Source organism: Anomalospiza imberbis, chromosome 3, assembly GCF_031753505.1.
Source record: "Anomalospiza imberbis isolate Cuckoo-Finch-1a 21T00152 chromosome 3, ASM3175350v1, whole genome shotgun sequence".
In the NCBI taxonomy this organism is placed as follows: domain Eukaryota; kingdom Metazoa; phylum Chordata; class Aves; order Passeriformes; family Viduidae; genus Anomalospiza; species Anomalospiza imberbis.
In genome coordinates this window covers 62,154,261-62,168,333 of record NC_089683.1, presented here as the reverse complement: position 1 = coordinate 62,168,333, position 14,073 = coordinate 62,154,261, and the positions used below count along the sequence as shown (strand labels likewise).

General features: G+C 39.7%; 2 protein-coding genes across 2 annotated transcripts in view; one reads left to right on the top strand and one right to left on the bottom strand.

Moving 5' to 3' along the window:
• Positions 1–2,001: 2,001 nt before the first annotated feature.
• ADAT2 (adenosine deaminase tRNA specific 2) lies at positions 2,002–10,759 on the bottom strand. The gene is made up of 6 exons (XM_068184742.1): positions 10,601–10,759; positions 10,328–10,432; positions 4,707–4,857; positions 4,060–4,166; positions 2,292–2,364; positions 2,002–2,176 (listed from the first exon to the last, which is right to left on the bottom strand). Exons 1-6 carry the CDS (start codon positions 10,655–10,657, stop codon positions 2,136–2,138), a joined length of 534 nt encoding a protein of 177 aa, XP_068040843.1. The 5' UTR covers positions 10,658–10,759; the 3' UTR covers positions 2,002–2,135.
• The window catches only part of PEX3 (peroxisomal biogenesis factor 3), a 20,876-nt gene continuing 17,507 nt past the window's right edge, over positions 10,705–14,073 (top strand). The window contains exon 1 of the mRNA XM_068184741.1: positions 10,705–10,846. Coding sequence (XP_068040842.1) covers positions 10,774–10,846 — 73 coding nt within the window. The 5' untranslated portion in view covers positions 10,705–10,773. The remainder of the gene's footprint in view (positions 10,847–14,073) is intronic.

The window sequence follows — 14,073 nt, the reverse complement described above, 5'->3', positions numbered from 1 at the left end:
TTATAGCCTTTCTGTAAAATGACAGTTTCTATCGTGCTACACTATTTTTCTTCCATGCCCCTGTTCCAAGATGCACATTATTAGTCTTGATTGCTCTCAAGAGAAATTTTTCTTTTTTTCACCCTCTTCAGTCTCTTTTGGCTTTGCACAAGACTTGAACTTTTTATTAAGTGACAGGTTACCTCTGACAAAAAAATTCTGTTCCAATTTAAGGGTTGAAAAATTGGACAAAGCTTTTAAAATGTGTTTTGTCCTACTACCAGTAATCTTTCTACTTATTTACATGGCTCCTACTGTCACACATGTTCCAATAACAACATCCATCTTTGAAAGAAGGCAATGGGAAAAGAAAGTGTTCATAGCTCCTCCGAAAAAGAAATTGAGAGATTTAGGTCCTGGTTCAAAACAGTATGAAGGTTCTGATTCCTACTGTCACTGATGTCAGTGACAAGCCAGACGTCTGATGTCTTTAATTTGGACTTCAGTGATTTCTTCAAAGTATAAGAAAATTATGGTCCAGCTGAGATGTGAATATATCTGTAGTGATAAATTGCCATCTCCTATCACCAGTCAAATACCATAAACATAGGCATGCCTGTTTCTTTACAATAAAGCCATCCCAGTCATTAAAAATGGTCTTTTCCTAAATAGCTTTTCCAGCTTAGCTGTCTGGTTCACAAGCCCTTCGAGCTCTGAAGCAGATTAAATCTACAAACACAGTCAAAACTTTTGTTTATGGAATGGGAAAGACTCAAAGAGAGCTCTAAGTAATGGTCAGGAGGACAGGCTACTGACATCAGTTAAAGGGCTTAAGTCAAAGTATTATTTCTAAACTCTGAAAATAGCTATTATGGTAAAAACGCTTCTTTCCCGTGTAATTTTATAAACATTAAGTAAAAACATAACATACAAATTCTAAGTTATTAAGAGCAGTGGTGCAAAGTAATGCTTTTAATATTCTTCTTAAAAACACTTCTGAAAGTATTTATTTGAAATATCTAAAAAATTTAATTGTATTCAGTTTTTATAGTTATAAAATTTTGAACACTCTTCTGCATAAAATAAAAAAAGCTACAGCATTTCTCAAATTTCTGAATAACAGCCAAATAAACTACCAACAATTTCATCCTTCGTGTAAGTATCCACTAAGAGGTATGCGATCAAGACTGAACCGTACTTGTATTCTTAATTCATTAGTGGAACTTGAAGGCCCTCTTCTGGATTATAAATTACTGCATGGCCAAATAAAGTACATGGAAATGACAAATCCAACCAACACTATGAAAAGACAAATATCTTAAATATATTTTACTCATGTTACTACCAACTTCATTTCTGGGTTTTCACTTGTATCTGCCCATCTTGGTTACTATAATTTAGGAGCTGAGAACAACTTCTTAGTGGATTCTTAAAAATAAAGTATTTCTTACACTGATATTCACAAGAGGAGTGGACGGTCTAAAAGAGAGTTGTGGAGGGTTTCTCCATAACTTTGTATGAAGGTGCTGTGCACCCAAGTGATATTTGCTTATCCTTATTAAGCAACAGCACACGCAAACAGACATGTGATTGTGTGTATGTCCCTGTCTACACAGGTTATGTGACTTTCAGAAATTACCTCTGAAAATCTGGCTTGTGCTAAGGTAGAAAAAAATGAAACATTTGCAATGGTCCTAAGTCTTCAAGGACTGTACAATTCCTTTATAGGCTTTTGAATAAATATACACAAATAGACTGTAAAGGACTTACAAATGTAACCTTTCAAAAGAGTTACTTGCCCAAGCAAACATTTGCTATTGAAAAGCAAGATGCTTCTCCACACACAGAAGGAAAAAAATATTCTAGAATGTGCTGTACAAAAGCACCATTTTAATGGATCTGTCTGTAAATGAGTGGACTTGAACCACCAATTTTCCTCTTTCTAAAACAAGCCATTTACTCTTTTGTTTTGTCAAGTTAACAAGAAATCATAAATATAGAAACACAGGAACATGTACTAAGTATCCTATTAGTAAAAACTCTGTAGAGAAAACTAAACATAGTTTGATTGAACTGCACATTTTAAAAAAGCAGCATGCTGAAGAAACTCTCACATATGATTTTTTGGTATGTTTCTGTGTCCCACCAGTGTAGGGCTACTGACGACGATCCTTCTTCCGTACTTTTGATTTTGGTGCTGCCAAGAAACAGGAAAGGAAAAGAATCATAAGAAGTGAATTACAGTAATTCCAGTGCCAACATTCTTTTAAATTAGGTTGGGATCAAAATGGATGCATTAATGTAAAACCTACCATTGGGATTTTCTTGTCTGTAAAAAGCTTTTAACAATTCCACTGCTTCTTCAGCACGATAGCCAGAAGAGCACTGTTCAAATTAGAATTATGTTAGAGAGCACATCTGAGAATAACCTATTCCATGCTTCACAATAATGCCCTGAGTACAGATTAATTTTAAACAACTGTACTGTCAACTTAGGGGTGAAAAAAAAATCTCCTTTTCAGGTTCAATACCTAATACATTTGTAAAACACTATGTTGAGTCTTAATAGAATAAGAAATTTCCCTAATAACTTAATATTAGGTAAAACAAACTTGCTTAGTAAATTATGTAGCATTTTTATGCAATCTACAATTTCTTGCTTATTAATGTGTTTCCAACCTCCCATATTCCTCAAGCACTTGGAAACATAAGAGACATACACCTATCTTATTTGCAGATAAGATTCCTGAGAGAAAACACTCATCCACATATCTATTCTTTATTCCTAACAGTCACTTTTCAGATCTTTTTGGTCCTTCTAAAATACTTTTCCATGCCATGAACACTAATGACAAAGCTTTAAATGTCACTCACACTAAACAAATCTCCACTCATGCTAGAAAATAAGTAGGTACTCCTATACATTCTAGTGCAGTTGCCTACAGAAATAAAGGATTCATAGTATCAAGAACCTTCTCCTTTCTGTCTTCTGAATGTATAAAAAAAACGAAATACCACATGCCAATGTTAGCAAATGAATACTGTTCCAGTACTGACTACACCAATTAATTCAGATGTTAGTCTCACTGACACACTGACAGAAAGATGCCTAATATGTTTACACTGGGATGCCAAACAATATTGTTTTCCTGACTGCAATTCCTTGAGCCTTGAGCCTTCAGTGCTTATTTACAATGCTGAAATACATTACTTGTTTTTTACATTCATTAAATCATTAATGTGAGATGTGGAAAAGAACTCCAGGAATCAGTATCACTGTATAAGGCAAGATCACGTACAACTGTGAATAATGTAATAAATAAAATGCTATAAATAGTCTCTACAGGTATGTATGAGTACATAGGTAGTACCATCTTGTAAAGCACCTAGATTTATTTATACTCTACCTCCACTGAATGCTTGTCCAGCCTTTCTCACATGACAAAGATGCCTAAATCACCCCAGGCACTGTTCAGTCTTTCAGTATTCCAACTATTCAGAAAGTTTCTTGATACCTAAACTGAATTTCCTCTGCTACCGTTGCAGTTCAGATTTATTTTGGGATTTGAACTACATTAAGTAAGTCTAAGCTAATACATTTTACTTCATAAACACACAGACTGAAAACAAAAATACAATCATTTCCAGTGGCTCAGCTAAAACCCAGTAATTTTATAAGTTGCTGTTACTTGATATTTATCGATTACATGTTTGTACATTCTGCAGCTTAAAATAATTTTCCCTCATCTCTTCCTGCAGCATATACTTACTGTTCTAAGTATTACACATATTTTAGATATATTTAATTCTTACCTTATTCCACAAGCATAATTATTTCCCTTACCCTTTGACACATCCTTTTAAATAATTTAAGACTGTCATCAGGGTTTCCTCAGTTTTCTTTTAGGACCTGTTTTTTTTTTTTTTTTACATTATTTTCTGATTAGGCCAAGTTTATTTGACTTTGATCATTTTCCATCTGTATTCTCTTAAAGTGATGCATAACATTCTAAAAGCCTGGTAGCAAAGCCAGGCACAGTATCCTAGCTGGAAAACAAAGGGAAACATTTTACAGCCTACTTCAAATGGGTCTCCTGAGTCCACCATATCATCAGACGAGATGCTCAAAACGGAGCCACAGCCTCCAAATCGCTCATTTCGACAGCCATACACGACCCGTGGAATTTATGGGAGTGAGTCAAGGTCTTAAGTGAAAAACAAGCAGGAAGTACAGAAGCCTGATCTAGGCAGTCATCAAATTTCCTTAAATGTGCTTGTACTCTTCAAACTAAATTAGCTTGAGCTACAATTCCTCCCTCATAAAATCAGAACTTACTTTTGAACGGTGTAAGATGTATTGCTGAAGATGCACATCCAGCCATTCTCAGAAAAGAGGAAGCATGGTTCCCCAAAGCAGAGGCATACAAAGACACGGTTTACTGATTGATACAACATTCAAAACTGAGCACTTAACTGCACTTAGCTCATTTTACATCCTAACAAACATATCTAAAATGTATTTTTAATCTCTTAACAGTTGTTTGTCATAACTGCACCATCTCTTTTTCACTCTTGAGCCTCTCGCTATTCATTATGGAGGTGGGTGCAGACCCTCAATCCACCCCTCATGGCTTTCCCTGACACTCTAATGCCTTTCTTTGTGGGCTCACTGCAGGAGTAAGGGATCGACACAGAGTTTCCCAGTGTGAGTCAGCATGAAAGGATACTCATCAAGCGCACAGCAGCTGCACACATGATACAGGGCTCTACAGTTACGTACAGCACCAGCTGCGGAAACACTTCCCTATAATCCCTCTTGTGTTGCTTGCACCAGTCAAGGACCTGGTCAATTGCCACCATTTCTGCATGCCGAGTAGCCTAGAAGATAAAAATCAGTATTTTCTTAGAAGTTTGCATTTATTAACTTTTGTTATAGAAGTAATGTAATGCTCTTTGCTGGTTCAAGTTGCAAAAGAAATTTTATAGCACCCAGACTGCAGAAGAAATACTCAACCCAAGAAAGAAAATATTCAATCCCAGCCTCTTGTGTGTAGCACACAAGATCTACAAGTGCCAGTTTTTTCTTCTACTTTTTCCATGGCAGAGGAGCATGCTCAGAAGTTCTCCTCTCTCAGTCATGCCAGCACAGCGAGGCAAGACATGAAAGCTCTGCTTGAGGCTTAAGGGACACACAAACCACACTTGCGCAACTGATGTAGCCCATAGCCCACTCTACTTCCAAAAGCAAGAATACAGGCTGGATTACTTTCTCTGGAAATATTAACAAAGTGCTCCTCGCTAGTACCTTTTCCCCTTTCTGACAATATGCCTGTGCAAGGAATGAATACACTATGAACATGCAACAATTTCAGTATGTTTCTACAACTGCCAGGTGTGCTCTGTACACACAACATTTTCAGTTTGCCTCAGGTGTAATGCTGCCTGGAGATACATGTACAGTAAGTCCCTCAAGCAATAGGCAGGGATTTCAGCATATGACTGATTACAAAAAGACAAAGGAATATTAATTTCTCTTTTTTTTATCCAAGATAACTGAATTATTAGTATCTCAATATCTATGGCACAAAAACCTGAACAGAAGTGTTGACTTAAACAGCAGAGAGACCAAAACAATCAGTAATGTACCAGTACCGCTCTGAAATGTCTGCAGCACTGTGTTACACCAATGAAATGTCACAGCAAAAATTTCAGGAAGTACTAGTTTTGAAAGGACTCTTCAGTTAGAGCCTGATGCTTATTAAAACTATTAGTATTTTCCTTCCTTTTCAATCTATTATGAAAAAAAGTATGTTTTTGACACAAGCATTAGAGTAAGACTTAATCAATCCAGATTATACTTGTATTTCTGTTTCATATGTGCTTATATGACCCCTTATAGCTTCCTCTCAAAACATGAACTTGGGTTAATGTTTTAGCATGTGAAGATCTGTGGTCATAACACTGAGATGCTCTGCAATACATGGCAAAGGACTCATAACTTACTGCTACGTTTAATACTATTCAAAAACATTTAAAACCTCCTAAAAAGGCCATGCATCTGGTGTAGGTCCTGCCAGCTTCTGCAGTCTTAGAAGCCAGCTACACAAACGAAATTACACTAATATAGAACAGTACTACACACCAGTGTACCCATATCTTAAGTAAAACACGCTGTTTTGGTCATGTCATGTCTTGAAGACACAGGAAAATCAGGACAAATTCACCCCAGGGTGAGAAAGGATTATCCAAGTTACAGAACAGTCTCCATTTAGAGACTAATTAGACTGTGGCTCTTAACACAGTCATTAAGTTTTCCAAGTTAAGAGGACTACAGTAGAGGTTTCTAAAATAATCAAGAAAAATGTGGAAAAATCACAGTTATAACTGTGATTTATTATTTCTCATAACAAGTGAGCACCCAATGAAATTATCAGGCAGCAGATATAAAACAAACAAAAGGAAGTACTCTTTCACAAATTACATAATTATATTGTGAAACTCATTGCCACAGGAATGGAAGCCAAAAACATAAATGAGTTCAAAAAAGGTTTAGACAAATTCATGGAGGATATGTGCACGGATAGCTATCAGAAACAATGATCCAGATATAGTCCTGGACTCTGGAAGTCCCCAGGCTATTCACTTTCACAAGTGGAAAGGATTTGCAAGGGGAAGGTTTACGCTTGTCTCTTGAGCTCCCTCCTTACACACCTATTAAAGGCCCATCGTAAAGAAAAGAAGATATAAGGGAAAAACTGATCTTCTAGGTCTGTCTTAATATTTTATTTTGTATTAAGCTATGACTAGATAGTCTTTTTTTGACTTGCTGTGTACAAAACAACATACAAGAGGGATTATTTTAATTTTGAATCACTGACTCAATTCATAAGCTTAACTTGCCAAATATTAAACACTATTTTAAAGACAAAAAAGCAAAATCAGGTTAAGAGTAGCAAGGGAAAATGAGAGTTGTTACACAGTGGCAAATGGTGTACCAAGGGAAAAAAGCTGACTCAGTGGGGTAAAAGCTTGACAGTGCCCCAAACTGTGGCAAATGTTTCACAAATAAAGGTATCACTACTGCCCTAAAAAGCTTACTTTCTAAATTTTAGACCATAATTAACAAGTGAGAGTAAAAGGGGTCCAAAGCTCAAAGTTCTGTGTTACCCTGTGGCTTCATTACACAAACAATACTTCATTTTCAATTATCCCATTTTGCAAGACACTTCTTACAATGACCCAACAGGATAGAACAAAGAGGAGATGTCTGTGTATATCAACAAAGAACCTAAGACAGAGAGCATTTTACTGGGAAGTGAATGATTTGATTACATGCTGGAATAAAGATGCCAAAAAACATTTCTAGATGGGAAGGGTCACATATGCTGTAAGGGAGAAAATTTTCAGGTTGGTCTGAGGCAAGACTGTGAACAAGCAAGTGGGGGAGCTGCCAGAGGAAACACAGCACTAGCACACGCTTGTGAATGAATCACCAGGCTGTCTAAACCCAATGTCTTACACAGACATTTGCTGCATTGTTGCCTAAGGAAGACAAGTAGTGTCATGTCTATTTTGAAATGCTGATGCCACAGCCATGCTCCTAAAAAAATAAAATAAACCAAATATAGCTATATACAAACTTCCTTCTCCCAAAAGCAACTTCTGCCAGAAGAATGCAATTATCAAAAATTTTGCAAATAACTTCCACAGAGTAAGCAGCAGTATTTCTGACAGTAATTACTTCTGCTGTGGACATGACAGGCAAAAACAAAAAAGAGATGCAGGGTGACAAGAGATAGCCTGAAAACACTGGAGTTTTTGGTAATGAAATATTTTGCCAAAATGAGCAGTTTAGGAACATAATGAAAGAGGGCATAAAGAAGACACTACCAGCTCCTCGCTTCAGCCCATTACATCAGAGGACGCAGGGACCTGCTTAAGGAGAAGACAGAATTTATTTGACAGAAAGCTCAGAGGCACACTGATTCCTGACCAAAGGCAGAATTGCAGGGAAGGACTGAAGATTTAATTGGATAAATGATCACTTTCTCAAAGCAGGAAAAAAGTTTTCATGAAGTTAAAAAAATCAGTACGTTAAAAAGCTGCATTTTGGAGGCCAGAAAGCTACCAGTCTCATAGCAATGTTTTAATGCATCAAGGCAGTATTACATGAGTAAAACCTTCAGAGCAAACAGAGTCACTGTAATAAAAAGCAGGAAGGGTAAGTGTCACACAATCCTGACACCTATATATCCAGGAGGGTCTCAATAGTAAAGCAGGCAAGAAAACAAACCTTTGAAAGTAGTGTTATAAGGGCTAGTCCTTATAAAAGGCAAATTAAACAAAAAAGCATTAAGATAGCTGAGACTAAATTAACCTAGTAACTTTCTTTGACAAATATTTTTTCTAGACAAGAGAAACATGAGTCTCTCTGGACATCTCCAGTGCATCTGGCACAGCACAACCTCTGAAATTACTGGGAGTGGGGAAAACAGCCTAATGCAAGAAATGTAAGGTGAGCAAGAAAAGAAGAGATATTGCATTGACAGGGGAAATATTTGTCCAGAGGGAACTCATTACCATAGACACTCAAAGATCATTTGGCTTAAATGTTTTCAGTTGTGTCACTGGCATTAACTGGAAAAACCCCTACAGAAAATAGCTGATGATGTGATGTCTTTTGTACGACGAAAGACATCATGAGAAGTGACAGGGTGAGAGAGTGTCTTTCAGGAGGTGGATGGCCTTCAAGACAGGAGTAAAAAAAATTTCAAAATAACAAATGAAGAATAACAAAACAGCATAAAAGACCAAGGAAGTTCCAGAAAACATAGGTGGACTTTCTTCCAGGGAGAATGTGAAGTACTATTGTTATCAAACAAAGCACAAGTCCATCTAGAATAAAATTCCAGTTTTCTTAAGAGTTCTGGTTAAGTGAATCCAAGAAAAAATGAATCAAAGCTGGAATGGCTATGTGAAATAATTATTCTAATGAACACAGAAAGCAAGCCTGTCTTCTGAGAGGAAATTAAACAGCTGGCTTGAGAAAAGCAAAAGCTGAAAAGGAATAAGACTTTAAATACATCCAAGCTATGTAAAATAATGGATGGTGCTGGCACAAGAAGAGGGAGATATAAACAGAACATTAAAAGTTTGAAAGTGGAAATCAAACATTTTTTAGCCATCTGAGGAATGATGTACTGGAGAAGTCCTTCAGTATAAGGTGGGACAATAAATCAGTTTTAAAACAGACCTTGACATTTATGATGTCTGCTGGAACTTCCTCAATGGCTCAAGAGGATTGTTTTTTTTCTCCAGGATGGTCCCTAAATAATGCCAGAAATCGTTAGGAGAAAACTGAAAACAATTTCCTATGTTCACATTTCATAACAAGTACTGCTTTCAAGCTTAGATTTTTTTTTTTTAGACTACATGGAGCAATTACGTATCTGATAAAAAATTTAGAAGCACTAAGTACCCAGCATTTCCAATCACTATAACATAAACATTTATGAAAATTGAGCCACAAAAGAACTGAAAATTGAGCTGAGCAGCAATTCAAAAAAAGCTTGGCTTTCAGAGATATTAACAGATTACTGTTTCCAAGATCCAGCTGATTTTTTAAAAATCAGGCTACTCGCATTTTAGTATGTACCTTCAGACAGCCCTGACACCAAAAATGCCTGAAAGCTTCTCTGAAATTTTTAAGTTGATTTTGTTATCAGTCTTGTCAGTTATGTTCTGCCTGTTTATTAACATGTGATTTCTACACAATATTATTATCTCTGGCGTGATTTTCCCAAGAAGCGTCTGCTTCCCCACAGTGTTTACAATGGCATAACATGAGACACCTAACTTTTCTGTCACCTGGCTTTCTTAAAGCTGTATTAGAATCCTCTTAGTATATTACAGATCGTCCTGCAGAACAAATTACTATAATGATTCATCTTTACTGTTACATTTTTCAGCTTAGAAGAGTAATTTTAACTTTTTATTATGTTTTCAGATTTGAGACATCTAATATAAATTACAGCCAGATCCTGCAGTCAGATTAATTTATATACAACTTCCAGTTGTACAAAATCCCTGTTAGCATTAATGGGTCTGTCGGTACCAGATCTTACAGCTAATTTGATGGTTAAAGTTCCAACAGGTCTAAAATGCACAGGAAATAGCTCTTTGTTCTGGCCTGTGCACAGGACTTCATCAGGAGAGGCCGCACAGTCATTTCGCACTCTGAACCCGCAGGTGACTTTAGGAGAGCACGTTTGAGACCCAGCAACGGGACAAGCGCGGCGCAGGGCAGGGGCGGCAAAGCCGCGGTGTCCCCGGGCCGACCTCAACTCACGTTCTTCGTCTCGTTGACCTCGTTCCTGCCCCTGCCTATGACCTCGCCGTCGTAGACCAGCAGGCAGCCCACGGGAACCTCCCCTTTCTCCAGCGCCTCCTTAGCCTGCGGGACAGACAGACGGACAGACAGACTCGCGAGAGGCACGGGACAGCGTTACAGCAGCGGGAGGAGCTTCCGCCGGCCCCCACTGCCCTCCCCGCTGCCGTGAGGGTCCCCGGGGCTCCCCGAGGTTTCCCCCGCGGGACAGCGGGAGCCCCGGCCCGCACTGACCACGTCGAGCGCCTGGTCCATCCAGGCCAGCACGGCCGCGTCCCCCGCCTCCGCCATAGCGCGCCCGGCCGCTGTTTCCGGGGCACCGCGGGCGGGGCCGCCGCCGCCTCCACCCCTTCCGCCGCCGCGGGGACCCGAGGGGCGGCCGGGCCGGGGCGGGCCGGGCTTGCAGGATGCTCCGGTCGCTCTGGAGTTTCCTCAAGCGGCACAAGAAGAAATGCCTCGTCCTTGGCACCTTTCTTGGCGGTGAGTGCCCGGTCGAGGGGCGGGGGCGATGATACGGGGGAAAGGCGGTGCTGGCCGCGGGGCCTCCCCGCGGAGCTCCCGCCGGAGAGGCCCCCTCGGAGCTGGCGCTGGGCCCCCCGCGGCCAGGCGGGCCCCACGCTGGGTGCAGAGGCTCTGCGCCCCCGGGCCGCGGCCCTGCGCCCGCCTGGGACACCGAAGTGCTCCCGCCGTCCGCCGCCGGGAGAGCCCGGGTGCCAGCAGGACTTTCCCCCGAGGCAGGCAGGGAATCTACGCTTAAGGGAATCGTCCCTTAAGCCCCGAAAGACTGGAGCTCGGGTTGCTCGGGTGCTCCTACAGCGGGTGATCGCGTTACTTTGAAACAGCGTTGAAGCGCGCAAAGCGTGGGTGACACTTGTGTTTTGGATGGAGGCTGAAAACCTCCACTTTCTTATGTGACTTGTGCGTTGAGGTGAATTGTCAAATATCATAGAATCAATTAGGTTAGAAAAAAGATCAAGGAGTCTAACCTGTGACCGAACACCACCTTGTCAACTAGACCACGGCACTAAGTGCCACATCCAGTCTTTCCTTAAACACTTCTAGGGACGGTGACTCCACCACCTCCCTGGGCAGCCCATTCCAATATCTAATCCCTAATGTCATACCTGAATCTCCTCTGGTGCACGTTAAGACTATGTGCTCTTGTTCTGTCACTTGTTACTTCGGAAAAGAGACGGACCCCACCTGGCTACAGTCTCCTTTCAGATATTTGTAGAGAGTAATAAGGCTCCCCCTGAGCCTCCTTTTCTCCTGGCTAAACACCCCCAGCTAGCCACTCTTTACAGGACATGTGCTCCAGACCCTTCAGCAGCTTAGTTGCCCTTCTCCGGACAAAAATAAATTAGTTGCAGACACGAGAGAGATTTGCATTAATTATTCAAGCAGTTTCTCCCTTAAGGCTCTTGTTGAACCTGTAGGGCGGTTATGGTCTAGTAAGCTCCACCTTCCATTGAAGTTATTTTTGGGTTACTTTTAGTTGGAAATGGATTTAAAAGAGCACATTGGATCTGTCTCTCTGTTTAACGATGAAGTGCATGGCTGTGCAGCTGGAGATTAGATACTCCTCAAAATGTACAGCCTTGTCTTTGTGCACTCAGTCTTCAAGTGTTCTTCTATACAGTGTAAATGACACAGAACTGGAACTTGCCTGAACAGTTGAATGTTCTGAGGTATACAGGGCTTTTGTTGTATATTTTGTCATATATTCAGGTGAAATCCCCTGTGAAGGTGAATTTTATTTACTTCTGGCTTGCCGTGGTTCTTGTGTTGTCTGCATTCTTTCATCATTAATTCCTTCTGGGGTTTTCCAAAGAGTGCCAATTAATCCATGATAATAGGCTGGGTGATGGTTAGTACAGTACTGGTCACACCGCTCCTCCAATTCACCCCTTCACCTGCAGGTTTTGTGGCTCTGTCATGTTTACCACCACACTTGCAGCCCACCACGTTAAGTGAACAGATTTACATACCAGGCTGTCACCTGGAAGATGTTCTCCCTCCCCTTCAACCGTCTGTGTGAGAGTGGTGGGTGAACAAATGGGAATAGTTAAAAATCACTTCTCCCAGTTTCAACAAGAAAATATGGATCAATTCCCAAGTGGGAAAACAGGTATCTGGGAACTTCTGGCTCTCATAGCCTGAAATCTTAAATTCCTCATGTATAAACAGCCTTCTGCCAGCCTGCAAACCAACTTAGCATAACTGAGTTTGCAGTTTTTTCCTTATGATTGGTGTTGTTTATATACAGCTCAGTGTCCCTTTCACTAAAATGTAACTGATTGGATGAAGTGTGCTTAAAATAATAATTATGGACTAAAATAATGTCATTTAAAGAATAACCAAACAAAACAAAAAACCCAAAACAACAAAACAAAACAAAAGACCACAAAACCCCAAACAAAAAAAGCAACCCAAGATGCTCTTCCTCTAATAAGCATGTCAATTTCTGACTGAAAGTATTAAACTGTGCTATCATTTTCTGCAGCATGGATCAATTATCTATTTCTTCAGGCCATGTAGTATTTGAGGACTGTAGAGAATTGCTTTTTGTGCATTTGAGACCAAAGTAAATCTGGGCTTCCACCAGCAGCTACTTTGCAGCTTGGTATTTTAAGGGAGGCAGGGAGATGGAGTAAATTGCTGCAGAGTGCTGCTTTATAGCTGTTCAGCAGCTGAATCTTGAGTGCTTTGGTCATCTACATAAGTATGGATCAGACCTTAAAAAAACTCCACGAGCTACAGTAATGCCACCACCAGTGAATCAGAACTCTGAGATCCGTGGTGGACTCTCCAAAAAATACTGCTGAATCTTGAAAGATGGAATGCAACTTTACACACTGCTTTTAAATGAAGACAGAATATTTGGAAGTGACAGAATGATTTAAGCATCCAAATCTGCTGATTTAATAGCAGAGCCTGGAATCTGCATTTCTTTGGTGTTTTTTTAAGAGCTGCAGGTGCATATTCTGGGAAGGAGGGTATAACAAGGAAAAGAGGACATCACAAAATTTAATGATTTTAAGTCCTTAACTGGCACATGGTCAGAGATTAATGTGAATATTTAATGATTCATTAGACAGTACAGAAGAGTTTACGTTATTACTGATACAGTATTGTATCTGTGTTGTGTTACTGAATTACTGCACCAAAATCAGAGTTGGTTGGTAGCTTTTCTTCTCTTTACTGAAGTGGATTCCATGTGTGTTATCAGTGGCTGTCATTCTTCGTGCAATTTCTCTTAATCCCAACACTACAACAGATTTTACTGCTTATGAAGATACAAATCTCATTAAATAAGAGCTCAAATTGAGGGAAAAAGCAACTGAAAAATATGTGTAACTCCCCCTTAACCACAGAGGGGGTTGAGAAGGCCTCACCTTAGCAAAGACCCTGTACAAACCCTTTCTTTAGAAGCTTTTTCTTTAACAATATTAAATACGTTGCATACTGAAATGACTTAAATCTCTTCTAGCAAGCAAAATCTAGTGGTGATCAAACCCACTAGAAATACGGAAAGTAGAGAGAGAGAGAGCATGATAGAGCTGCAAGAACACATTAGGTTCACGTGTTTTATAGGATGGTTTGATTAAAGTAGTTTTTATCTTGATGTTCAGCATTCAAGGTAGATTTCAGAAGATATTACAAAATGATTCACCATTGAAGTTCTGTTGCTGCAGTGGAAGAACAAG